A 27,492-nucleotide genomic window follows, 5' to 3' on the forward strand; every position below is an offset into this window, starting at 1 on the left:
AAGCTTACTCTGAAGTTCATAGTGATTTGACCAGACAACAATGTCAAATAGAGTTTAACAAAAAGTGTAAAACAATTAAAGAATAAAATAATTGAGTTTCGAAATATATATAGGCCTATATTTTTTAGGATGGGGGGGTCGAGCGAACTACTAAGTAATTTTAAGGGGGGAGTCAGCCCGAACACTTCAATCTACTACAAGGGGGAGGGAGGGGGGTAAAAATCCGCAAAAATCCTACTACGTAGTATGTGAACGGCCCCTATATGGAAATTTTGATTTTAAAGACTGGTGGGATTAAATATGATTAGGCTACTAAGTAATCTACGTACCGAATTTCCCGTGTTGGGGAAAGAATGCGTTATGGAGTCGGCCATTTTCACAAATTCCGTTGGGCTCGGGAATTTATCTTTCCGTATAATTTTTTAAAAATTTTTGAATAATCATAAGAAAAAAGTAAATGATTAGTATCCCCAATTCTTTGCAGTTTAACATGAGCCAGCGGCGTTCATAATTAATGCAAGCAAAATTAAGCATGCATTGCCGAAGGCCTTTTTATTTTTGGATTACTTCCATTAACACGGCTCCCTTTAATCCTCGGATTCCTTTCCGCATGATTACAATTATGATCTGCAACGGATAGTATTTGTCCTAGTTTATAATAAACCCGATAACAAAAAAACATACATTGTAATCCCTCAAAATATTGACTATAAGTAATGCAGCTAGCTTCTGAACTAGCTTTACTATTGATTTATAAATTCATAATTTTATCAATTTATAGAGGAGAAACGGCCACCTTTCTAATTTAATTGAAAGTAAAATGTCGGCCTTACGTTTATGTTTTCGTCCCGGTGGAGGTCTAGGATGTCTTCTCCCTCATCTGAATCGGTTTCGATGTCAATCGATGCTTCTTCTTCCACCTCCGTTAATCGACTCATGATTATTTAATGCCATCAACGCCTCATTCTCTAGATCTTCCATTTTGTCGTCAGACAATAGTCTTTGACTATCCCCGTCACTATCCATCAATTCTGCATCATCACCATTGTTTTGGTCTTCTATCAATTCTACACTAGCTCCGTCATTCCTCTGTACTACACCAGCTTCCTCATCCCTCTAAACTACACCAGCTTCCTCGTCCCTCTGTACTTCACCAGCTACGTCACTCCTCTGTACTACACCATCAGTTACAGCATCCCTTTGTACTACACCAGCTTCCTCCCCCCTTTGTACTACACCAGCTACCTCGCCCCTTTGTACTACACCAGCTCCATCATCTCTCTGTGCTACACCAGCTCTTTCACTCATAGATACTACACCAACTTCCCTACCCCTCTGTACTTAACCAGCCCCGACACCCGTCGATACTATACTAGGCGCTTTGACAAATAAGCGAGTCCCATCAGAATGCAACTTAAACAATATTTTGTCAGACTTTACGACGGTTCCACGTAAGTTGACAATTTGGCATGGTCCGGAAAAATTTTATTTTACTTATCCTTAAATAATGATAAAAATGCTTATTACTATTTTTACACAAATTGAGCAAGTAGTTTAATTACATAAGCTATCACATACCTTCAGAAATTGGCTCTTCAAGGGTAGAAGCAACAACCAATGTGATATCCGTATTACAGTTAAAATTAGAATTACCGATACAAGGGTCAATCCACAGACTTAATTCAAAAACTGACATTGTATAAATCACTGAGTGAGAATTACTTCAAAACGATAATCACTAGTAAAGCGCTTACACAAGACTCAGAATTTTCTGAGAATGTCGAAATATTTCTCGCGCCCCGCGCCCTCTGCCCGTAATTTCGGTGCAATGGTAAGATTTTCGGGGGCTAATAAGGGGCTAACAAACTAAATAAATGCCCACCTTAGTATTCTGTATTCTTTTAGCTACTCTGTTTTCGCTTCTGCACAAGCGCTGATCGATATTTCCGCACTGGATCAAAAATAGTTTTTTCACGTTTATACAAACAAAATTTTACTGTTCATCTATTACAAATAACGAGTGTTGCAAGTGAGTTTTTAGAAGCGAATATTTAGTAAGGAAAGAGGAAAACCAGTTTCAGTGCTATTACTAATTTTTTTTATTTTCAAAAGGTGCTCATAATCATGCTTAGTTGCCCGATACAGTTTTTCAGCGATAACTTTGCTCTTATTTCGGCTCTACGAAAACATTTGCGTGTACATTCCAACAATGAAATCCTTGAGTTCTCTATCTGTGCGACCTATGTCAGGAACGCTTATCAACGGTTTCAATTTATATACGTCAGATCAGGACTGTACACGCTGATGCTGATGTGGATCATGAGGTTGGCGAGAACGAAGACACTCAAGGTAATCGAGTTGATTTGAGGGTGGTGCTCGCAGGGGAAAAACACGCTGAAGAAATGGAAACTGAGTTTTCGTACTAGAAGACCCTCAAGGGAATTTTTCAACCGAAAATTTGTAAAAAATTCTTTCCGGCTAAATTCTTGATGTAATCATGCTTTTTCGAGGTATATAAAATGTGCCGTATTCAGTTACGTTAGAATTTGTCACATGTATGAAGTCTTTTACTGATTTGTTGGTTGGAGAACTAAAATCACTTCTTAATGATTTTAATTCTAATGATAATATTGCTAGTGCATTGAGTAGTGTTTCCACTGTTTTTTATTATTTCAGATCTGAACATTGCATCCGCAAAGTGTACAAAGACCATCCTCAGTTTATTACCCCTCAGTCTGTTCCTCTGAGTGCCAGAATAGTTAGCGAAATGACATCGCAAGGAGTTATCAAATTCAATTTCTAAACCCAATGTTGCTCAATATATTCCTATAACAAAACGTTGAAATAACTCCTGTTGAATAACCCTCTATTCTTGAGTATCATAATCGAAATTTACAACCAACAAGGGGAATCTGGAATTTATCCCAAATTTCAAGATGGGTCGAAGTATAAAAATTTTCTTTTTTAATTGGACGGGAGAAACACCCTTGTTTTCATTCAGTTGTACGCAGACGGCATCGGGTTAACTAATCCTCTTGCTTCAGCAGTGACGGAACATCACAGCACAATGTTTTATTTTCTTGTTAATAATTAAAATCCCAAATTTTATGCATTTCTTTCAAACCTTCATCTAGTTGCAATCTGTAATTCCGCGGATCTGAAATATGATGACGGGCAAGACATTTTGTTAGAAGCGATTGTTGATGATTTGCTTAATTTGGAAACCGATTGCTTTGAGATTAATATTCCTTCCAGGGGAACTTTTTAAGTGAAGGCTGTGCTTAGTCAATTTATCGGAGACAACTTGGCAATGAATCAAATATTTGGCTTAACAGAAAGTTTTGCACATGATTATTTTTGTCAGTTGTGCTATTGTACTCGAGAAAAAGTCAGAATTGTTTCAAAGAAAAAGATTTCCGCTGTAGGACCCCAGAATCTTATAAACTAGATGTTGAAGCCTTACCGTTAAAAGACATCAAGTACACGTTAGAGGAGTTAAGAAATTTTGAATTCTGAATCGGTTAAATTTTTTTTGTATAATGGCAAACTGGATCAACGATTGCATGCATACATGTATCCAAGGGTTTATTCCGTATGTGTGCGGTATGATTATACAAAGGTTAATATCCCAGAAATTTCTTGACCTGGACGAAATTAATGACGAAATTTCTAAAATGTTTTCAAAGGTAAAAATTGATAAAAAACAAGCCCAGTTTGATAAAAAATAATGGGAAAGAGGGCATATCATTTAAATGTACGCTGCACAGATGTGGGCTTTATTGCGATTTTTCCCTTTGTCATTTGGTGATTGTATACCGGTTGACAATCAATATTGGCACTTACTTAGTTTATCTGAAATAATTGACATTGTGATGGCTCCAAAACCGTCAGAATCAATGTTGTGTTATTTTGAAATCATTTACACTTCTTTTCTGATACAATTTAAAAGATTATATCCATCTGCTTCTCTGCGGCCAAAAATGCACTTTTTGGTGCATTTACCAACAATTTTGAGAAAATATGGACCCATGAGAACATTTGGGATGAACGATAAATTTTGAAAGATTAAACGAAAAAATAAAGGCATTTTCCCATATAATTAATAATTTGCTTAATCCCCAATTCACACTAGCTTATTGACGCCATTGCGCAACTTCAACAAAAGTCTTTGTTTGAAAGATTCTGTGTGTGTAAAATCAACGGTGCAATTATGCGTTTCTAACTTTCTTCACGTTGACACTGAATCATTTTTTTATTCTTCAGCAGAAGATATTATTAGTCTAACAGATTCTTTTAAAATTAATAGCACTGAATACAGTGTTGGAAGCTTACAATGTTGGAAGCTTTGTGATCATAAAGAAATCTGATCGAGGCTTCACATTTGGAAAAATTGAAAAAATTATCTTTATGAGTAGGGGAGACCCTTCCCACCTTGGACAGGTCCGGGTTTTCTATATTATTTCCCATCCCTTTAAACCGATTTTTAGTTTTTTTTTTTTTTTTTGCAAAGAAAGTTTTTTCCTTTCTCCCAATCACTGATTTTTTTAAAACTGTACAATGGTAATTATAGAAGACATTGGGATTCAAAATGTTTTGTGTTTTTGCCTGTACCAGGGTTGCATTGGACGGTCGCCTGTCCCACTTAAGAAGTGGTTCTAAAATGGTCAAGGGTTGGCCTTAAATTTCAGAAAAAATGTCAAACATAGCTTTTAATGTAATGAACAATTTAGGTAAGATTAATTTAAGAAAAAAAAGTAAGGAAAAAAGTTTACTTTACTAGAAAATGAAAACCTTTTTTAAAAAACGCCTACTAAATTTAATTGTTAAAAAATTGAACAATTTATAGCAAAACTATGTGTTAGTCTTTCAGCGCGTTGATTTGGTCCCTCCCAAAACACTCCCACTAATTGTCTAATCTTACCCATGGTTTTTGTACAATATGACCCTAAAAAAGAGATTTGGGAAAATTTTTATATCTAATAAACTAGAAGGAATAAAATTTCTTTTTCTTTTCAGATTACATTCTTGAATAAGTCAGCTAAAATAACTAAACGTAAATAGTATAGTAAAAATTATGAATAAATGTAGCAATAAGAGAGAAAAAATTGCGAATTTTTCGCACAGATTCTTATTTTATTCACTACCAGAAATGTAATTGAAATAGGTGTTTCAAAGTTCTGCACCATGTGCGGAAAGTGAATAGAATCACAATTAAATAAGAAAAGAAAAATTTTATCACGATTCCATCTATTTTTTAGGACACTGTCTAACATGGGACAGTGTTCAATATGGGAACGGTTTCCCCTATTGATGACCCCGTTTTGTTGGTTAGTTTATATTATACCGAACATTTCGATAACCATTCCTTTTCTTTCGTTATTGAACCCTCATACCCTTCTTTACAATGCTTACACCGAGTTAATGACCTCCTCGATTTTCACCCATTAGATGGGATAGATAAAAACGACAGAATTTTTGTTGGACTAAATTTTTTTTTTCTGATCCTATTTCAACCTTGTCTTTTTATTTCTTTCGTTTTCATAAATTACATGGAAAAGGTTTACAAACTGTTAAATATATACACAAGGTTATTCGAGTCACATGAGGCATCTGTATTAACTCTAACAGGATACGAAATCCCAACGAGTGGAATTCATGTAGCTCATAAGCGTCCACTAATTAACAAAAAAATGAGTTATAAACTACACTTTCCACAAATAGCATTTAGCTCACTTACAGGTGCACCTGCAAACCCAATTAAAGGAACTTTTCCTTCCAATTTGTGACAAGTTAGATTTATGGCTTTAAAAACATAGCCTAATTTGTCATCTACATTCACGGGGGTTTCCAACATGTTTAGATCTTCTGGTGTAACCAGGGGTGATGTAAAATCTGGCCCTTCGCCTGCTTTCATAAGAACTTCCATGCCTAATGCCTGTGGAACCACTAGAATATCTGAGAAGATTATAGCTGCATCTAGAGGGAACCTTCTGATGGGTTATAGGGTTATTTCACATGCAACTTCTGGTGTTCGGCACATTGAGAAAAAATCATGGTTCACCCTTGTAGCCCGAAACTCTAAATAACATGTCATGAACAATGAATCAATCACCACAAACTAATAAATATGAAAAAAACCTGGTAAATATCGCCCGGCTTGTCTCATGACCAAGACTGGTACTTTGTCAGTTTCTTCTCCACGAGCTGCTCGCAAAATTCGATCATTTTTCAATGGGGGAAAATTCTACGTTGTAACAATTATGATTAAGAGTAGTAATTCTTAGCAAGCAAAAAGAAAGAGAAGAATTACCAAGTCCATTTCCGGGTAGGGCTACGCGATAACTAGCAGTTTCCATCTAAGTTTTCTCTAGGGTTTATCAATTTGAACTTTGGCTCGCCACGTCTCGCGGGTCACCCAATGATAAACACAAATCAGTGACATCTATCAATGCATCTAGCGAATTAATATACATACCATCATGACTGACTAATTGGTAATTACACTGGTAATATCGTTCAGTCTTGGCAATCTTACGTCACCAAGTAAATTCCAAAAAGAATAATCTATTTAAAAGGAAAAGGGAGGAAAATTTTCCGAAATCAAGGTCTTCACAGTGTTTCAAATTTATTCATAACTAGTCGTCACGTTAACACTAAATTTGCTCCACTTCCCTCGTTCACGGCAAAATAACAAACAATTAAAGGTTCAGAAAGAGGAGGTATGAAGGACAGGCGACACCGAGGCCAAATGGGAAACATCGTACAAATACGGCAGCTTTCAATAGAAGAATCTCAAATGTTCGCCACACATTCACCTTTTATACAGAGAAAACCGTACGAATATAGACAGCAGTTATAATGCAATTTGATCATCTTTACTATAGCTGATGTTTGCCACTTACTGCGCGGCAAGCGAAAGCATAGCTAAATCTTAAGTCATAACATCAGCCAACAAGTTTTCCCTTGACCAATTAAATAACGGCAAATAAACCAAAAATTGAATGCCTAAGCAAAATTTCAGTGTGACTTCTTATGTGATGCACAGCGCCTTCACTGCGAATAGCTACCGGGGTAGGGTTGAGAGTAGTTTGTTGTGAAATCGTTACCCCCGTGATTATTATACTGGTTGTTGAAATTGCTACCGTCCAATGTATTATATCCTGGTTGTGAATTTTGTGGATAGGGCGCATAAGCCGGAGTTACGGGCGCATTTGAGCCGAAGTACGAAGTAGGGAAGTAAGGAGGTGTAGAATAATGTCCATTGGGTGGTGGTAGGGAATGTGAGGGATAGGTAGCGTTAGCTGCAGTAGTCATATTATTGTAGCTCACCCACTGGTTATCTGTGTCGAAGTTGTTGGAATACTGATTGTATGAATCTGTTGATGGGGTTGAAGGACCAGATGATGAAGAAATCCCAATACGACTTGCGCTGGCGAAATTTGCTTGGCATTGTTGAGGCTGTAGCTGTTGCGATGACCAGGGCCAGTTTACTTGACTGCTGGTTGATGCAGCATCGTTCCACTGCCCCGTATTGTTCCATTGCTGTTGGCTGGCAGAAAATTGTTGAGAATCTGACCACGAAGGTATTCCACCAACTGTTGTTTGGTCACCACTCCACTGTAAACCAGTCACAATGGTTTCGCCAGCTGCATTGCTTACAGGTTTCAGCAAGTCCTTCAGACTTTCGGCAGTTGGTCTCGCTGCAGCAGATGTGCATGAAGCAAAACCCTCCAACTGGGAAGCCAAAGAGAGATTATCAAAAATACCACTTCCATTCCGAGTACTTGCACTGCTGTCCAGAGCAGGCTGACGCTCCTCTGCGTTTTTCGTGGCAAAATCAACGAGATCAGATGAAAATTCAGAAGGTCGATTAAAGTTTGGAGACTTCACTGCAGATAAAGGAGATGCAGATAAAGTAGACAGGGCCGAGAGAGCCATCGGGGTAGAAGAAATAGTCCTGGAAACCAGGGATGAATCCATCGGTGACGAATGTTCTACGATAGGAGGTATTTTTGAAAGAGGTTCCACCGTGGCCGTAGGACGGCGTGGTGTAAAAATTCGAGCTTTCGACACGTTGGGGGTAACTGTAGCCACCTTCTTGGGCAGTGAAGCACTTGGCAGTGCCCTTGCTTTGGGATCTAACAGACTCGAAGTTCTTTTCGGAGACATGCCACTATTGCTAGTGCTATCAAAGTCTGACTGACTACAACCGACTCCTACATCAGTCAACAAGTCCGCGGCTGATTTTTGAGCCAAACTGGCTAGCTGTTTAGCGAAGTGAGTGAGACTCGAATTATTGGCAACCGAAGGAAGATCTTTTGAGGTGGTAGATGAACTTCTACTCATTTTCGTAGTTATGTTGCCCAGGGTATTTCCGAGCCCCTTATTTCCAGCTAGATTCTGCCGGATCTGAGCCAAGAGTGCGCTTTTATCGTTAAACGATATCACTTGCTTAGCGCTTTCGGCAATTGAAGATTTTTGCTGCATTTCTGCGACACATGACAAGATATTAGAATAATAAATTCATGGAAAATATAAATAACTTTATGTTATTGTTACCCCGTATCCGTTTCAACATCGACTGTTCCATCAGAGAAGATTTGGACCCTCCACGGTATGAGGGCAATACTGCTGGTGTATCCTGAACACCGATAGAAGAGTAGGGAGTTTTAAGATTCAAGCCGAGGGCTGCAGCAATTGCTGAAGGAGATGCTGGCGTAGCAGGTGCGGCTGAATGAATACGAAAAATTTTTCCTTCCGGCGTTTGCATGTAGATACCTTTCGGCGTTTTTATCAATTTCACCCTGGTTCCGGAAGATAAAACTATTGGCGACGTTTCGCCTGTTCCTCCAGATATCTGATTTCTAGCGATCGTCACGTCTTTTGTGAGTACCATTTCTTTGCAGATTAATTTGCCTTGAGCCAGCGCTTCAGCCAATAAATCCATACCCATCCCTTGGAGAGGCGAGCTGGTGGTGTGCTTGATCGGAATATTAGATGTGCGGCCAGACAAGTACATCGGATTTGGGCGACCGTAAGCACCGTTACTATTGTCCATCGATGGAATGGGAACTGGCATTTTGGGATAGTATGACGAGTAGTTCTGACGTCTGTATTGCATACTGCCGTCCAGTTTGGCTTTCTCGTAGAGGTGCTGTGCCATTCGTTTTTCGGCCTTCGATAATCCTGAATCCTTGCCCTCCAACAGAAGTGTGCCATGCTCGAAGGGATCTTTGGTAAAACTACTGCCCCAGCGCTGCAAAACCTGCTCTAAAATTGAATCCGTAATTCTAAGTTTTGAATCGTGGTTGTAAGCATCTCCAAAATCTTTGGGAGGTGGGTCATCTTCGTCGTCGCAAACAAGGCTCGTAGATATTAATAATATTATACAAAATTGTAGTATTAATTAATATCTACTTTGTACTTCAATGCTGTAGTTGGCAGGTGGCCCTTATCTACCCTTTTACAAGATGACCATGGTAGTGCAGCAACTCTGCGACGACGTCACATTGACACTAAAGTTACTTTCCCACAAGAAGATTATGGCGCATCGGAAGAAAGAAACCAGCATGAAGAACTCAATCTTATTTACGCTCTGGTCTTGCTATCAAGCTACTGAGGTATTTACAGCTATTTATATTATGAAACTTAAATATAATTAAACATTGCCCCAATTTTCAGTTATCTACAAACCAGCTACTAGAAGAAATTGTCCTGGAGTTGCTGAGGTTCTTTCCCCTCTGTAGTTTCTGACCACCCAATGAACATCAACGATGGTAATTTGATGCATACGACATGTCTTTAGATGATAGTGATGATATTTAATTGTTTTTGTATAGAGTGTGTATTTATTTGACAATGTTTTTTTACAGACTAATTTTTATTATATTGCGTTATTCATTTGACCATGTTTTTTTACAGACTCATTTTTTTATGTTACTAAATTTTTCTATTTTAATTTTATGTAATGTTGCGTTATGTTATTCTATGGTTTCAATTGACAATGTTATTTTAAAGACTAATTTTTTTATATTACGTTATTCATTTGACAATGACAAATATTCAATTTACAATTTTTTTATCTAATTATCTAATTAATTTTTGAATTTTTCTTTTTAAATGGTGTGTAATGAAATTACCCTTTTTCCTAATAATATTAATTTACTCTTAACTTTACTTTGTACTTGTTTAATCATATTAACAAAATTAGAAAAATAATCACATTTAAAATAAACACGCAAAAACTTATACTATGAAATATATGATATATTAGGCCAGATGCTCGCCTCTCGAATATGGGTTAAACTCACGGGGTTAGGTAAAAAGGTGGACTTAGGGAAGGATTTTGTCAGGAGTGTTGGGGCCTTCGGCCAACCCGTCGGGTCTTTGACCACGCACGGGAAGACGAAAATCTGGCGTTAACATTAAATACTCAACCCAAGTGAGGAGGAAGATGAAGTATGTGTTGGTAGATGTTTCATGTTAACCGCATCCGTCTATCGTCATATCCATCTTCAAGCATGGTAGGTTTCATTCCACACAACAGCTTGGCTCACAAATTCTGATATTGGCCATTAATAAACCACAAGCTGAGGAAAATAAATTAGACAGTGTATTTGGCAATGGCTTTCTAAAATCAATAAGCCATTACCTGTGGATGATTCTTGAGTTCGAATTGGGTAGCACCTCGTTACGCAACCGATATGTTTGAAGGCGATATTTCCGGTATCCAGTCGATCAAACAGCTTTTAAATGCAATCATCGGTCGTAATTACCGTTGGCCGAATGCTGTTATTCCTGACGTCATTTCTGCATCCTTCAGTAAGCTTTCATTCCCATCAATTTCATAAAGCCCTGTTCGTAAAACCAAATATTTAGCTTTGGAGGGACGCAGTGCCATAGCCAGGGCTCTTATGGAATACCATAACAAAACATGCATCCGGTTTCTTCCTAGATCCATCCAGCCAGATTACATTGTCTTGATTGTATTGTCAAAAGGCAACAATAATGGAACCTATAAGCCTAAGAGCTCTTAAAAATCTGCACAGAATTCAAGCAAGTTGTTCGTTTACCTGGCGTGGCTGCTGGTCAATTGGGATTTGTCTGTCTAACATCTGGGCAAAAGAAAAATAGCTGCTCTCCTCAATTGAGAGAAAAATAAATCGAGCTGCCATAGATCCAAGATTGTTCACAACATCATAGATAAATGCCTATAAAATTAAAATACTAAATTTGGTTTGATTTTCATGCCTGACTTTTCGATAACTTGACTTGAATTTTATATATATACCTGCCCTTGGATTCTTTTAGGGAAAAAATAACAACATGACACACTTGAACGTAGAACGTCACTGATAAAAATGGGCGTCTGCCGGGCTTTATCATTAATGGCTGCCTATGTTTCCACTCCAGCGTTGCAAAACTTTTTTTTCTTATATTTAACTGAATTGCTTTAATCCGAGTCATAGAACACTGGTTGGTTCACGCTGAGAGGAATCCCTATACCGCGTTTCGTTGGTCTGAATGTCTAAAATTTTGACGGTTTTGGGGCGGGGCACAGTGGTGGAAACTAGAATCAGAGTCATCTATCGAGAGAAACTGAGTTATACAACGGCCATTGTCAGTGTTTCTATTCGAAATTAAATTTTTCTGGTATCGTCTGCTCTTTTCGTTTCCTTTATCACTGTTGTAATTGGCTGTGGAAGTTTTCCAACTTGTTTCCTGATTTGTGCACTTATCACACACTTGCTGGAGGCTCTGACTAAATTGATCCGCTATTTCCGAAATTAGACACAACGACAGACGATTTCCCCCATGACTGTTTTCAAATGGTAGTCGGAAACGTTTTAAGAATAAGCCAGTCTTCTGTTTCAAGGGCTGTCCACAATGTTTCATTGGCACTCTCTATTATATCTAGAAACTATGTATCGTTTCCAGATGATCTTGTTAAGGCAAGTGCAGCGTAATATCACACCAAGTTTGATGGAAAACTTTACCTTAATGTTTACTAGGTAAAACGAGATTTTCAAAATGTCGGCAGAATGCCAGGTGTGATAGGATGTATTGATGGGACTCACGTACGCATTGTGCGACCGGTCAATTTTAAAAAGGCCTATGTCAACAGGAAAAATTACCACTCTATCAATGTTCAAGTAAAAGAAATATCATTGTATTGTATCAATTGTCAAATTTTTTTCCATTTGAAACAGGGAATTTGTGATGCCGACTGCCGTTATTTATCGATCAACGCAACGAAGCCTGGCCTGTCAGGACTCTACGATATTCAAAGCCAGCGTGATTGGAAAAAAATTTGCTAACGGATTATTCGGTCATGGTTTCCTTCTTGGGGACAGTGGGTTTGGCTGTTCAACGTATCTCATAACTCCTTCATCAGAAGATGGTGCTGAAGACGAGCTAGAGCCATCACCAAGTATTTCGATACGTTCTGTTGACGAATTCACTGATGAATGACGACTGGGTGCATCACTCTGATCTGATGTTCCATAATTTGCCACAGTGCAAACCGCAGTACTCGCAGCATCCCTGGAATCCGACGGCTTTACAATGAGGAGAGGGGAAGACACAGCATCAACAACAGCTGCCCTACGTTTCTTTGCTTCAGTGCGCCCATCTCTTCCTCTTTTTTCAAGATCAGTGCTAACCACCTGTTCACCATTAATTGCATTCTTCAATCGGTCTTGTGCTCCTTTGGAAGTGTCTGAAAATAAATGAAAAATAAGGATAAATTTCTAAAAAAGTTAGTCGTAAAGAAAGAAATTTGAAAAAGGATAACTTTCTCAAAAAGTTATTCGTAAAGAAAGAAACTTGAAAAAAGGATAACTTTCTCAAAAAGTTATTCGTAAAGTAAGAATCTTGCAAAATATGGATACATTTCTCAAAAAGTTTACGTAAAGAAAGAAACTTGAAAAAAAGGATTAATTCCTCAAAAAGTTTACGTAAACAAATAAATCTGAAAAATATGGATAAATTAAAAAAAAAAGTTCTCATAAAGAAATAAACTTACCAAACTTAGCAATTATTGTTACATTGAAGACCGTCCAATTTTCTTTATCAACAACAGCTTTCTTTGTTATCAAATTTACCAATGCAGTAGCATTCTCTGCTGCATCTTCATTTGACCAATAACATGTGGTTTTATTCCCCGTCTTCTTGGTCCACTCCAAAGGGGCAATATCAAACTGACTCGTGTTAGCAGGTAAATGAAATTTGACTATGGCAAAAGACTACAACGAAGATGAATTAGTGAAAATGAAGAATGAAACAATCAGTTTATTACTTACGTACGTGCGTTGCAGCAAGAGTTGAAGGCAAACCACGCCTCTTCGTTGCCATCATTTATCAGATAACTTTAGGAACTCGACGGGACACAGATTTTAAAAGATAGGGAATAAAGGCACACAATACAATTTGATGAAAGAGTAGCACCACCACGATATAACAGTTTCTTACGGTAACAATGAAACACTTATTCCAATTTTTAGTTGTGGCTCTCGTGACGTTATCTCCCATCTTTTGTTTCCATACCTCTTCTGCTCTTTCAGCGTTGCCACTTGCCAGATCGCCAGAATTAGTCTTCTTTGAGCATAAGCGGGAAAATTGCCAATTCGTTTTTTGAAGAATAGGGAATGCCAAAGGCTTTGCATTTGATTTCTGTTATGGGCCATGATTTTTGAGATGATAAACTCGAAATTTTCACTGTATAAATGCCGAGTTTTGAAGATTGAAGTGGTTTTAAAAGAGATCGTTTTTCCCACGATTGTTTAATTCTTTGCCAATTATTGTGATAACGTTTTCTTGCTCGATAATGTTTAACATTTTAACAACCGTTTCATCTTTTAAAATAAAATAGCTGTTAGCTTCATCACATTTTAAAGTTATAGATTTGTAATGCAATGTTATATTGTTTTCCAGCGCCTGTGCTCAGAACTGGTCCATTGGTGTGTTTTTTTTTCAAAACTGTTTTTCCCGTATCGATTTTGTTGAATTCTATAAAATTACGTTCTTCTTCGGCAATTCGTCTCACCATCTGACTTAGAACACGTTCATGTTTTCTGATCATTGATTTAATTTTCTTCATATTATTTTCGAAAGAGAATGAGCTGAAGTTGTCCAAATGACCAAATCTCATCACATCATCTGGCAAATGTATGAGGCAGTGAACATTATATGAGATGAACCTTTCGCCATAAATAATTTTGCACTCTTCAACAAAAGCAACTAACAAATCTTTTGCATAACGGTTGTTTACAGGTTCCTGGCACAGATGTGGTTGAGAAAGAATTTTGATAGCTGTATGCAGAAGCATAAAATTATCATAAAAATCTTCCAGGGGCTTTCCTTTAAAAAGTGCTTTTAAAATTGCTGGCCCGGTGTACAGCAGAAATTGGCGCAGCTCAGTAGCTTTCCAGCGGGGTAGTTCAGCCAATACTCGTGGTTTTCTTGCGAAATAACAAGGAACAAAATTTTTGATCATCACTAATGCAGCTGATATCCCCTCAATATTTTGGCAACCTATTCTAGTAGAAAGAGGGCCACGAATCCAAAGCCACAATAGTTTCCTCATTACTCCGAGACACACACAATGCATGTAATCTACAGCGAATGAGGTAACCATATCGATGTCCAAAAGTTCCAATAATGATGTTCCGTTATGGTGCCCATCTTGAGTTTTGTTTATAAAATTTTCGTGACTTCTAAGTGGTGCCGATGTCTCTAAAATTACTACGCGCCCCGCATATTTACCGTGAACTTCACATTTTGGACAGCTTTCGTATCCTGTGTGAATTTTAATAAACTTGATAAGGGCATTTGCGGGGGCATCACAACTGAAGCCAAATACCACTATTTTTATAACTTTTCCATTATGAAAAAATCCGGTTTGTTGGAGTTTCACTAGTTCCTTGACAAAATCTTTAAGGTAGTCATTTGCGTTTTTTGGTTTACTATTTGCATGAAAAATCCCAAGAACGAACGGAGGCCAGTTCGACATTGGAGCATCAAAGAATTTACATTGAATTGGCCACACTTGACTTCCCGATGCTTTTGCTACTGGAAGTCCATCGGTGTTGAAAATGAAGCGGAACACTTCTAGCAAAACATTTTTTAAAAGAAAGCCATATTTTTGGAGCATAAATCTTATGCCACGAGAAAGACCGAAATGAAAATAATGCCCTGGTTCAACACATTTAAGGACCGTTTTTTTTCACAGTATTAAGCAGTGTCCTGCATGTTTTAGGTAGATCCAGCTCTTCGTATTCTGGTAGCGCTGGTAATACATGACTTAGTAAAGAGTCAACGGCATTTTGTTTTATTTTAAAATCCACAGCCAATGACGCAAGTTTAGTTGTAAATGTGTGTGGAAGCGGATCACAAACAACAGAATCACTATCATTACTTTGTAAATCGTCGTTAAGCAAATTTTGAAAAATAGAATCGTCGTCAAAGTCGTCATCACTTGAAATTTCACATTCGTCACAGGAACTATCGAGCGGTTCCGCATCGCTCTCGTAATCAAAATCAATTATTGTTAAAGTCTCAGAGAAATCCATTCGGCACTGAAATGCACCAGCACCATCTGTAACTAGATGATTAGTAATCAAATCTCCTTGTGTATCAACATCTGTTGGCTCGTCGGCTATTTCTTCACTTACAGCAGTTTCAGGCAATCGATTGTATTCTTCCGTTCGAACTCCAGTAAAAGAAGATTCTGCTTCTATAGACAATTCAATATCTTTAAGTGCAGTTTCAACTCTTCTTCTTTTCTGTCTCGGTCCAACACTTTCCATTTTTTTAATATTAAACGATGAAATCAGATTTAAAAAATCAAATTTTTCACGAAGCACCGACAAAATGTACCGACGATGAGACTACTACGACAAAACTTAAGTTGCCAAGTCTATTTTTGCTGTAAATTTTCATAAAGAAAGAAAAATAGTTTTGTTTTTATGAATATGCGATTGCGACGTTATCTAATATAAAAATTAAAGCCCAATTAAAGGCGCTTATTAATACCGTAACATTCGGTAAAAAAAATCCCAGATTAAGACCGGAAAAAGCCATCTATATGATGGCTTATCTTGGGAATTTCAATTACCAAATTTTCACTCACAGTAAAAAATACCAGACGTTCAAAAAAAAAGAATTGACCAATTTAAAGACGTTTTTTAAACGGGTTGTATTATGAAAGGGGAAGACCAGTATGCGATCGAGAATAAGCCGTCTTTTTCCGGGTGTTTTTAATGGTTTTGTGCACGATTTTTGTCCCAAAATAAAACGCGGAGTGTTTTCTGGGGTAGGTTATTGGAACAGTTATCCCTATTTACAAATTGACAATCCAAATTGAATTGACGACGATCTGTGGAAGAAACCCCGTGACGCTCTCACAGATATTCCACCAGTAACTTGGCAAAAACTTAAAGACTATTTATTGTTTATCGGTCTTTCACATTTCACACTCCATTTTCAGTTTCAGTATTTCACTTTTCATGAAATCAAGTGAATCAGAACAGTGTTCATTTTTACCTTAAAGAGAAAAATAATTTATAATTCATAGTGTGACGTTGATTATGAAACATTTTGCAAAGAATACCTTCTTGAACGTCACTAATGTTACATTCCAAATTACTTTCTTCGACATTCAAGGGATCAGAAGAGTGAACATTTTGATCTCAAAATAGTACGGAAATTTTAATTACTACTGTGATGGTAGTTGGCTGTGTAACAGAAATAGATTTTCTTACCCATATTACTCATGTTGCTTTCGGAATTATTCAGGTTACATTCTACAATGATTCCATCAGATTCCGGATCAGCATTATTGATCAACAACGAAGGAACCCAGTCTACATCTTCACAATTGTCTGATGGTGTACCTAATAAATAATAAATGTTAGGATGTATTTCCCTAGGCATGCTTTTGGTAGCTTTACCTGAGACAAAATGTTTCGAGCAAACTAAATTCTCACATGATAAATCAAGTCTGTTTGAAGGGTCGATAACTGCAAGCCACTTATTTCGTTTTTGCTGTGTTTTGACAGCAGCTAAAGAATTCGCATTAGAGCGAACATTAACTTTGGAAAAAAATCCCACTTTGATTTTTTCACTTCTTTACTGGCACAATTTTCACGCAGCAACATCTACTCATTCTAATAATTGTAAAATACAGGGAAAAACTAGCAATTGGAATTTTGACAGCTTCCTTTTATTTCATAAACTTAGAAAAGCCAATGCTTTTCATTTTCGGCTGCACTACGGGTCCAAAAATACCATGCCAAGATGGCAACCTCGAACCACCCTATATAACAAATTAAAGATATTTTTTGTCTTACACAGTTTGATAAGGGAACAAATGTAAGGTAAACAAAGAAACACTGACCACATATACTTACGAAAGCTATAATATTACGTACCTTTTTCAGATTGTAATGGTCAACAAGAGTTTCTGTCTCACGCTCTGACCAAACGTCTCATTTTTCTCCCGGTCGTCTTTTTGGTTTTGGACCTATTTTTTTAACACAACAACAACCAAAACAACTTTACGTATAGTAAAGGCACACTTTATGGCGTAGCAACTACGAGATTTGTAGAGTTCTATTCGAAATATCGTCTGCAAGACCATCAGTAAGCTTCGTGTTTATTGGAAGATGAAAGTGCCTCCCACTTGCCAAAAAGCTTGAGTAAAATATTGCCATTTAAGTCAAGCTTTGTTTGGTATACTCATTATTAGAAATGGGAATAGCACTTTCACATTTCTAAACTTGAAATTTTACTTGAACTTTAAAGGGATTGGCTTACTCATTTTCAAGTCAAGTTTTTCAGTAAACTTGAACTTACGTTCCGAATTCGGCCCCTGGGGTCGAATTCCGAACGGTTTTAGACTAAACTTTGACTAAACTTAGACTCTTTTTAGACTAAACTTTGGGATTTCGCTAAACTTTCAGCAAAGTCTATTTCCGACCCGAAAATCCTTAGTTTATTTTCGAACTACGACTTGAAATGTTAGCAAAGTCTTGCCTTAAAGTTGGCAAAAGTGCTGGCTTTAAAAAATAACTTTTTAGGTACTTATTTGAGTTTGTTTTTGAATTAGTTTCCCTAAGTTGAACTAAAATGGTACTAAACAGTGGATAATTTTGACAGTTTGTTTACAAAATGGAACACATTGACGAAATCGATGATTTTCTCCAAGATTTGGGGAATTTAACAGATAGAAGTGATATTTTCTCGTCCGATGATAGTGAAAGAGAGGTAAGAATTGAACGCAGAAATCTAAGAAGAAGACTTCTCATCCCTTTTTACCAAACAAGAAAGGATGTCTCGACATATTTTTCTGAGGAACAGTTGATTAAGACTTTCCGATTCAACAGAGCTTCAATTGAAAATATCACAGGATTTATCTTAAACTTTTTAAACTAGAAAACTAGTGAATAATCTCTTATTTATGTCCTACAGAGCTGATAGCACATCTTTTACCCAATAGAAAAACTCAGGCAAAGAGGAATCTTTTACCACTTGACATGGTTCTAATAGCCTTGCAATTTTACGCCACCGGGACATTTCAAACTGTGATCGGGAACGTTCTACGTTACAGTCAGTCATCAGTCTCCCGTTCAATTACCGCAGTATCTCTCGCGCTATCGCTGATATCCGGCCAACATATTTACTTCTCTGACAATCTGACAATGGTAAATTATTGGCCAACAACATATTGTTTTTTTAACACTAAACGTAGTATGCATTTTCTTTTAGCTCAAAAATGATTTTTCAGACATTGCTCGCATTCCTGGGATAATAGGATGTGTAGATGGAACCCATGTCAGACTACAACGTCCTACGTTGTTTGAGAAAGCGTACGTCAATCGCAAGAATTACCATTCCATTAATGTGCAGGTAGACTTGTTCACAAAATAAATAAAAACATTTCATTTGTCCATAACTCACACATTAATTTTTGATTCAAAAGGGGATTTGTGATGCCAACAACAGATTTTTAAATATCTGTGCTACGAAACCCGGCTCTTGTCACGATTCTTCCATTTTCAAAGGAAGTGCTGTTGGAAAGAAATTTGAAGCTGGGCATTTTGGATCGGGGTTTTTATTGGGTGATAGTGGTTATGCAAACACACCTTTTTTGTTTGTCCCATACACCGACCTAGTAGAGAACTACAAGGTTTTTTATAATTTCATTATATTATTCTTACTTGATTCAGTTTTTTAATGCTAGAATTTGATAAAGATTAGATTCAACGTAGCTCACAAAACCACACGTTGCGTTATTGAGCGAAGCTTTGTCATATTAAAAAAAAGATTTCATGTCTTTCATTCTGAAACTAGGATGACCCCAACTAAAGTGTCTTGGTATATTCAAAATTACGTTAACTATCCGTTTTTTAATAAGGCCCTTCTTACAAAACAGTCTCATTATTCGACTTTTAGGATAACGGTAGCTTGTTGTGTTCTTCACAATCTTGCTTTGAATTGGAAAATGCCACTACTTGACGACTGGGAAGTTGAAGACTTGGACATTGAAGAGGATGAAGAGCTTGCGGATCTTGAAGTAAGACCAACTGGAGTTACAGCAAGTCAAAGAGAAACCATATTGCGCAGACAAGGGAATGAAAAAAGGCAGAAAGTAGCATTCAATACATTTTAGTTTTGAGTCAATTGTGTATTATTGAAAGATTCGAATACACATCGACTTCTTTGATCTCGCATTTGATGTACATCATGTATCTAGATATTCTCCTCGACGTTGTAAAGTAAATTCAAAAGATCCGGTGGAATTTCGGTTTTCTCAAGTGGTTCGTTGAGCATTTCTCTAACGGTCACGATCGATATGAGAACACGTAAACGGGCATCAGTCAACCTACTCTTGGCCGCCGAGTCTGCTAGATTACACACTGAAAACTTTGCTCTTTTCACCGTTTGCCTTAGTGTCAATGACGCTCTTTTTTGCTTAAACGATAGAAAGGCAGAGGTTGGTGATGGAGATACGGAATCAACAGAAGAATCAACAGAGATTGATTTTAAGGAAACTGTCTTCGATATGTCAGCAGAAATTGATGGAATGGGTGTGGAATTCGAACGTTTCGCGACAACGTGGCTTTTCTTTCCTAGTGATTTGCCCTTATCAGCAGCAGTATTTTTACTAGTGAGAGCTGCTGATTGATGTTCGGGGTTCAATCCATTTTCAATGGCCAACTGCCCTGGCGTGGGAGTCCTTAAGAGTGAAATGTCATTTGGACGGCTCTCATTATCCGATGCTGACAAATAATCTTTACCCTGTCTTAAAACGAAGATAGAATACGTTACAAACAATATGAGTAAAATTCTGTTAAAGAGTTTTACTCGTCACTTGTGTTGGTTAGAGCACATTCAATGAAATTAATTGTATCGTCTTGATGAGGGTTTTCGTCCCCTTCATCGTCATTGAAGTCTGCTTTATTGTTTGAAGGTCTTCCAAGAATGTGTTCCATAATCAAAAGTTGATTGGTCTTGTCACTTAGAATTGGATCATCGGTAGACACAGATCCCTGTAATAAACATAAATTTGTCTGTTACAGAAGTAAATTTCAGTTGACAAGAAAATTTTATACTGGAATAGCAGTTGCAGCAACAGATGGGTTGTCGAGCCGTAAAACTTGCTCATAGTATTTGTAGTACATGGGAGATAACACACCATTATTTCCTAACGGCTTACCACCTGTGACAGCAAAGGAAACATATTAAAAAAAGAGTAACGACTTCAATAATTATTCTTTCTACCTGTTTCTGTTAGACCAGCATTATAATTCCTGATGGCAGTCCTTGCTGCCGCTGTAAAATTTTGCCACTTCTTTTTTACAAAGTCAACTGTTTTTTCAGGACATTCAGGATGTTCTTGATGAATAATGATGGTTATTTGTTTCCACATGTTTTGCTTGTCGATTTGGCTTACATTGTGAGCATGTTTCCCATCCAATATTTCCTATACAACAATCAAAATAATGTAATAAAATAGAAATAACTTCAATGGATTTCCCATTACCTTATAAATAATTGCTTGATCCAATAGAGTATCGACTTCTTTCTGTAGCCATTGATCCCTTTTTGGTTTCCTCATAAATTTACGGTGTTCTTCGATCTCGTACTACTTTATTCTCGTACCATATATCTCGTAACGGTACGAGATCATCGGTACGAGATTGGAGCTTCTAAGCAGTCGGTACGAGATCATCGGCTCTTGACAGAAGATATTTTAAAAAATTTCTTCGTCGTAGAAGAGCCACTACTCTAACCAACCGCCCGGCATTGCTCCAAGCCGCTTAATGAAATTTGAGGGAAACTGGGCCGCCTTATATACGGTCGCAGGGGGTGAGCGCTGCGCCACCAAGCGGGGTTCGTTCCCTTTGGGTACGAGACTGTCAGTACGAGATTGCCGGTACGAGATACTTAAGTAAGAACGATTTAGTTTTATTACAAACAATAGTTCTGAAAAAAAACTTGCTTTATTGTAGTTATATCTGTATTTTGGCAAGAAGCAACTGAATTTAAAAATCAAAATACACTATTGGAACATTTATACGACTTGACTGACGATTGTATAGATTCTCAATTCGTTTTCAAGAAAAGCAGTTGAACTCATCTAACAAGTAAAGACGAGATGCTTCCAGTGCTGCAGATGACGAAGAAAGCCTTCTAATAAAATAAATGATTATTTAAATGGATGTTTAGACTTTATCAAATTTGTAAATTACCTTAATCAGATTGGTCATATTCACAGGGCATGCGATAAGTCTTGGAGCAGTACTTCAGAAGGTCATCTACGGTATATTCCTTGGTGTGTTGATATTTCTCCCAAATATCTTTAATCCTCTCGTTGGTCCTCATATACACTTTGTTCTGACTCCTGACGTCTTTACCCTGTAACAACAATCTTTTATTAATCAAATTCATCTGAGTTTCTTTATAGAGAAGTTCAATTAGATGATATAGGTTCAAATCGCCCTTCTTAGGAGCATGCATGTTTATCCGGTAATGCCACCCTTCGGCATCATTATTCGTCCGCACTTCTTGAAAAAAGACGCTCCAAGTATCTGGAGACCAAACACGACTCGTAATCCACTGTTTCTCGACATAGTCAAAGAACGTTCTCACATCTGTAATAGGTAATGGTGGAAGATTATCGTCGGTTCTTTCTTCGTTTAATGCAATCAAATCATCAACTAATTGGACTGATCGATCCTTCAGTTGTTTGAAACAACCTTGAATTTCTTGATATGGAACGAATGGCAAAGCTAATGTTTCCCGCACTAACTCTTTGATTTTTGAATCTGTCCTGTAAGCTACTGAAAATTCAAGTCTTTTTAGATTACGATACACACTTTGCGTCCAATGAAAATTGCAACCAAAAATCTTCGTATCAGGGAAAACATCTTCAAATGCTCTTTTGGTCGCTGTTTCGAAATCCAAGACCACTTTTTCTAAGCAAGGTTCGTACTCGGGATCAAAAAGAGATTTTAATTTTTCAAGGACCGCGACATAATCGCTTAGCTCGCGACCGGACATCAACACATAGAGCAATGGAATCTGTTTTGACTTTCCATTCTTCGTGACAAACCCATGGATGGTGAACAACTGGCTAAATGGAAGTTTAGCCACATGAAAAGTCCCGTCAACATACCATCTACGCATATTTTGCAAATCCCTTAACTGCTCTTTACTGGCGAACAAAATGTTCCGTCTATCCCCTACAGTGATGTCACCAACAAAAAAATCCTTCGGCAGAGCATGGTGTTGCAATTCAAATTGGAGGGTGGTTGGATGTAGAGGCCTGTCCTTTTGTCTGATGTAATTGCCAGCCTTAGCTAAATTATCTGGGTGCGGTAGATCTAAATCTGGATGCTGCATAGCAGCTGGGACAAGTGCTTCTTCAGCAATAGCTTTAGCAGATTCAAATTTTTTGGAGAGTGCATTTTCTTTAATTTTTTTTACTAAGGGAACTTTCAAAATCAGAGAGGGATCGGGAAGGTGACTATGACCCTTTTCACCTTCCTTAAATTCTTCTCCCTTTTGCTTTACAAACGCTGCACAGGATTGCTCACCTTTTAAACCACGCCTCGTACAAAGCCAAGTGACTACTCCACTTTTAGTGGGTTTCTCGCTTTTTCTCCCATATCGATTACCTATTCCATCCAACAACTGATCCTTTCCCCTTATCGAAGCCCCAAATTCAATATAAAAGTGTTTCACCCGGATTGCTGGTGTGATTGGCTCCTCGTAAATCACGCTTTTCTCTCTGATGGGGACCGGAGTAACGTGACGAGGCGAATGAACACTATCTCCATTCTCTGATTCAAAGGATGATCTAAGTGATAAGACAAAATATTATTAGTTACTTCGTTTGCAATAAACATTTTTTAATTGTATACCTGCTAGCTGTGGAATTATCTTCTGGTCTAACTGGGCTTGGCGGGTGAAGTGAAGTGTCTAATCTAAAAGAAAAATCAAAAGGATTAATTGCAGAGTCATTCAGAGACATATTGGCAACTGCCATGTCAAGTAATTCCTGTGGAATATCTGGAAAGTCCATATTTATTGACGGCATTGGAGGGACAACTTCTTCAAGGACGACTGAGTGGTTAGAGGAGCTATGAATAGTAAATGTTTCATTGACAATTATGTTTGTAGTTGAAGAAGTTGAAGCGATAACTGAATCCGAGAAAGGAATAACTGCTGCATTTCGCCTTTTCGGAGAACTTTGGTCGTAACGAGGGTTCGGTTTTCTGTTCCGTTTAGGTCGTGATTGCTGGAGCGGAATCGAATTAGCTTCAACGGCGGCTGAGGGAATACTCTCCAGTTCACAAGAAAAACATGTAAACAAATTGTCCCGCTTTGCGATCTTGTAGCAATCCTTGTCAATCGCTGAAGTAAATGAAAAAAATTAGTAAAAATCATAGGAAGACATCAATTTCACAAACAAGTTTTCAGCAAACAAGAAATAATGACATAGAAAATAGTCTCTTGCAATCTCATACTTTTCAAATCTTTCAGTAATAAGTAGAATACAAAACAGTTAAGAGCAAAGACTGAACTTACATGTAAAACAGCGTCGGTGAACCGATTTCTCGCACTGATTGCACTTAATTTTCTGATCTCCCTTTTTAAACGCTATCTTACACACGAGACACTCCATTCTTGGCAAAAGATGAAACACAACTGTCGTAGTTCTCAATTTTGTCTTCTTATATAAGACGTCAAAGCAAAGCAAGCCAAGGTCATTCCAGACGCAACCCTTGGTCATTCCAGACGCAACCCTTGTAACAATCCCATGGCGCTTGCTTACTCGAAGAGAATTCTGAGAGGCTTCAACTATCATCTACCGACATGTCATGTACAGCCACCGGAAAGTCAACAGTAACTTTCTTAGAAATGACCAGTAAGTAAGCAGGAATGATTTTCTTGTTTAATTTGGCTGCATTTTCATAGATTCCCTTGGCTTCAGGATATTTCTTCTTAACTGTTAGCCAGCGAGTCGATTCAGGCAAAATGCTAATCAAGAAAATCGTCAAACAACTGGAGCTATAAATAATTAGGGTAACAAAACGTGAATGAAGCTTACAAATATGTAACTACCATTTTCCCCATCGGCACAAAAAGGCAGAACTGCAATATTATCCAATCACGGATAAAATATGCCAGTAATCCACTAATAAGATTTCCAATGGATTGAAAGCAATAGATGAGACAAATAAATTTGATTCGCATTACTGGAGCCTGTGCTTCCAATCCTTCATAAACATAAATATTACATGAAAATGTTTTCTTAGACACTCAAATTCTTTATTGGCTTACCCCAAATAATGAGGGGTTGTAAAACAGCAATACCTCCCATACCAGTAAGAAATCGAAGTCCTGCAAACGCGTCAAAATTAGGAGCGAAACACGAACCTATGCCTAAGGCCGCCATCCACGTCCCCAGTGCAACAACTGACGTGCGTCGTCCTATTCTAGAAATGATTCACAATTGAGGAATAAATGTCCAAACTACGCGATGTTCCTCCGTGGAACTGCGCACTTACAAATCCGGCAAAGGCCCGAGGAAAAAAGCACCCAGCAAAACTCCCAGCATTGTGATGAACGAACCAAAGGTAATCTTCCATGATTCATCGCACACGAGAAGGTACTGGGCAAAAAATATTTAAACTAAATTAACTTGTAGAATGTATGGATATTTAAATGGGCAACTGTATCTTACGTCAGTAACAATTGTTCTTGTAAAAACAGACTTGTTGAAAATCCAGTTGTGGCAAGTGGCGTTGACCGTGTAATTTTTATATGCACACTCCGGGGTGGTAGCATTCGGTATGGTATCAAAATCCTGGTAGTTACAGCGCCATGCACGAGGAGTTGCCAGAAGACTGTTGAGGGCAGTTCCGTTTAGCCAATCGGCTTTGTACTCTGGATCAATTGGACCATCGCAACCATCAACAAAACACCTGTCCGCGCATAAAATGAGCACGCATTATTCCAAGGATAAAAAAGAACAGCAGAAATATGTGCTACAAGGCATTTCCCATTTCATTTGTTATTTACATTCTTTGAATTTAAAATGTTATTTGTAAGCAGGCACGCCTCCCACAAAGACGAAAATAAGGATACACGACGTTGGAAAGAGCAGGCCATATCCGATGCAAAAAAGATACTTGATTTGAAACCATCCCATTTTGCCCAAATGACCGAGGATGATGTCCGCGTTAAAAGCATCGCCAGGGTCGCCGTCGTCAAAAGTGTTAGCTGCTGATCCGTCTTGATTTGGTGGCTTCTCGTTTTCAATCGGCTTCGGAGCACAAATTCATGATTTGAATTTGTGATAATTCCGATGGTACGGATACAGCTTTTAATGTACCATCCTTTGTCGGTAAGCTTACGGTGGACCTAAAAATAAATACAAATGATTACACGTACAATCCCAACTACACCATAAATTATCCATTATTGTTACCTCTTGCATTTCGGCGCGCAATTGTTGTTCACGAATAATGTGAGCGTAAGTGCGAGATCCAACGTCTGGGGTTTTACCGCCTGCACAGAATAGCAATATAAAAAAGAAAAATGGGTTTTAATTCAAAGTAAGGAAGATCTTGTAATCAAAATTTATAGGAAAATTGGCAGTCAAGACCCAAAACTCCCTGTGAGCGACGGAAAGTAGAAACAACTCTTAAACGGTTTCTTCGCCCACAAGAAGTTACAAATACATACGTGGTTATTATTATTTTTTTACTTATGTTATTTATTATGATTACGGAAGGGGAATTTGAGCAGATCAGCTCCTGGCCCACAAGTGAATAATCCACCTATAATTAAGTAGCTTGTTCTAGGTTAATATTGGCTTCTAGTATGCTTAATAGTTTCTTGTAACAATTCCCCTTTGAGAGCCTTAGATTACTCACCTCCAAGAGCTTTTAACTTAACTGGTTGCTATGGCACTCTTTTAATTTGCCATTGGGTCACGATATGAGAATATAGATAAACAAAAAGAGTTTACTTCACAATCACAGATGTTCTTCATTTTAAAATAAGATTACATTGAATAATGTGTTCCACTATTGCATTACAACACACAATTATACAAAATGAATAACAAATATTAAATTTACCTTCAGCAAATGAATCAACACGTTCTGGGGAAATAATCAACTTCCAACGCATTGCTCTGTATTCATCTTCTCTATCAGCAATAGTTGATATCCGATGTTCAGCAAATGGGTCAAAGTCTTCTCCTGCCACATCATTGAGAATCGCAGCTCGTGCTGTGAAAGTTTGCCTGCCTCCAATGGCAACTGCTCCATCATAATCTTCTCCTTCAACTTCATCAGTTGTGGCAATTGAAGTTACATATCCATCAAATCGACTTTGAACTTCATCGTAGATTTCTGAATAAAAAAAGCCTGAAACGTCAAATCCGATGTGATCTTTTTCATATATATCTACCTTGCTCCTTGGCTGGATTTCCTGAACTTGAGCTGCAATTTCTGTAAAGCATGCTGGAAACTTGGAAAGACATATCAATATCCGCAGTCGTCTGCTTTGTTTTTATTTTACCAAGTTAAAATTATTGCTGCCGTTTATTTCTTTTTTCAATTTTTAAATAATTTAATAATTCCGAAAAATGGAATGCTATAGAATGAAAACGTTAACAGAACATTTTTATCCGTAATTGGTAATCTATAAGATTCTTTCCAGAATTAGTTCTACCGTAAGTTTATTTATTCAAAGTCTAAATCCATCTATTGGCGAATTTCGTCTCCAATCTACAAGCAAATTTCATTCGTTTCCTCCGCCCCAAAATGGAAAATGCCTCTCCCTAAATCACTTCGGGAAATTAAATTTTAACAAGAAAATAAAAAATAAGCAATATTAAATTTTACAAGAGGGGACGTAGAGCTAAACCTGATATATTTATTTATTAAATCGTTCTTACTTAAGTCTCTGGTA

At 37.6% G+C, this 27,492-nt stretch overlaps 5 protein-coding genes, 1 long non-coding RNA gene and 3 pseudogenes across 7 annotated transcripts; 2 read left to right on the forward strand and 7 right to left on the reverse strand.

The window, feature by feature from the left end:
- Positions 1-754: 754 nt before the first annotated feature.
- LOC116917432 lies at positions 755-1,696 on the reverse strand (annotated as a pseudogene).
- Positions 1,697-5,488: 3,792 nt separating this feature from the next.
- Positions 5,489-6,536, reverse strand: LOC116934603 (annotated as a pseudogene).
- A 122-nt stretch (positions 6,537-6,658) lies between these two features.
- On the reverse strand, positions 6,659-9,478 carry LOC123469823 (mucin-17-like). Its single transcript, XM_045169165.1, has 3 exons — positions 9,468-9,478; positions 8,560-9,365; positions 6,659-8,489 (listed from the first exon to the last, which is right to left on the reverse strand). The coding sequence occupies exons 1-3, from the start codon at positions 9,476-9,478 to the stop codon at positions 7,051-7,053; spliced, it is 2,256 nt and encodes a 751-aa protein (XP_045025100.1). The 3' UTR covers positions 6,659-7,050.
- A 383-nt stretch (positions 9,479-9,861) lies between these two features.
- LOC116926868 lies at positions 9,862-11,435 on the reverse strand. Of its 2 annotated transcripts, none has more exons than XR_006642965.1 (5): positions 11,291-11,435; positions 11,073-11,210; positions 10,923-11,014; positions 10,652-10,854; positions 9,862-10,589 (listed from the first exon to the last, which is right to left on the reverse strand). It is a non-coding gene; the product is annotated as an uncharacterized LOC116926868 (long non-coding RNA). The 2 variants fall into 2 exon arrangements; XR_006642964.1 differs by having other exon boundaries at positions 11,073-11,226; positions 11,291-11,412.
- A 232-nt stretch (positions 11,436-11,667) lies between these two features.
- On the forward strand, positions 11,668-12,746 carry LOC116936172 (putative nuclease HARBI1). The gene is made up of 3 exons (XM_032943354.2): positions 11,668-11,951; positions 12,012-12,152; positions 12,210-12,746. Exons 1-3 carry the CDS (start codon positions 11,829-11,831, stop codon positions 12,315-12,317), a joined length of 372 nt encoding a protein of 123 aa, XP_032799245.2. The 5' UTR covers positions 11,668-11,828; the 3' UTR covers positions 12,318-12,746.
- LOC116936171 lies at positions 12,148-13,556 on the reverse strand (annotated as a pseudogene).
- A 4,780-nt stretch (positions 13,557-18,336) lies between these two features.
- On the forward strand, positions 18,337-19,719 carry LOC123470204 (putative nuclease HARBI1). The gene is made up of 5 exons (XM_045170195.1): positions 18,337-18,701; positions 18,766-18,906; positions 18,980-19,186; positions 19,253-19,374; positions 19,453-19,719. The coding sequence occupies exons 1-5, from the start codon at positions 18,534-18,536 to the stop codon at positions 19,667-19,669; spliced, it is 855 nt and encodes a 284-aa protein (XP_045026130.1). The 5' UTR covers positions 18,337-18,533; the 3' UTR covers positions 19,670-19,719.
- LOC116917430 lies at positions 19,670-20,717 on the reverse strand. The gene is made up of 3 exons (XM_032922904.2): positions 20,613-20,717; positions 20,365-20,549; positions 19,670-20,302 (listed from the first exon to the last, which is right to left on the reverse strand). Exons 1-3 carry the CDS (start codon positions 20,679-20,681, stop codon positions 19,750-19,752), a joined length of 807 nt encoding a protein of 268 aa, XP_032778795.2. The 5' UTR covers positions 20,682-20,717; the 3' UTR covers positions 19,670-19,749.
- Positions 20,718-21,484: 767 nt separating this feature from the next.
- Positions 21,485-26,008, reverse strand: LOC116922689 (solute carrier family 22 member 4-like). The gene is made up of 11 exons (XM_045169166.1): positions 26,000-26,008; positions 25,701-25,932; positions 25,253-25,500; positions 25,077-25,180; positions 24,850-25,004; positions 24,617-24,785; positions 24,094-24,546; positions 23,427-23,919; positions 23,248-23,362; positions 21,753-21,918; positions 21,485-21,693 (listed from the first exon to the last, which is right to left on the reverse strand). Exons 1-7 carry the CDS (start codon positions 26,006-26,008, stop codon positions 24,363-24,365), a joined length of 1,101 nt encoding a protein of 366 aa, XP_045025101.1. The 3' UTR covers positions 21,485-21,693; positions 21,753-21,918; positions 23,248-23,362; positions 23,427-23,919; positions 24,094-24,362.
- Between the last annotated feature and the right edge of the window lie 1,484 nt (positions 26,009-27,492).

Source organism: Daphnia magna, linkage group LG2 (assembly GCF_020631705.1).
Source record: "Daphnia magna isolate NIES linkage group LG2, ASM2063170v1.1, whole genome shotgun sequence".
NCBI classification, from domain to species: Eukaryota; Metazoa; Arthropoda; class Branchiopoda; order Diplostraca; family Daphniidae; genus Daphnia; species Daphnia magna.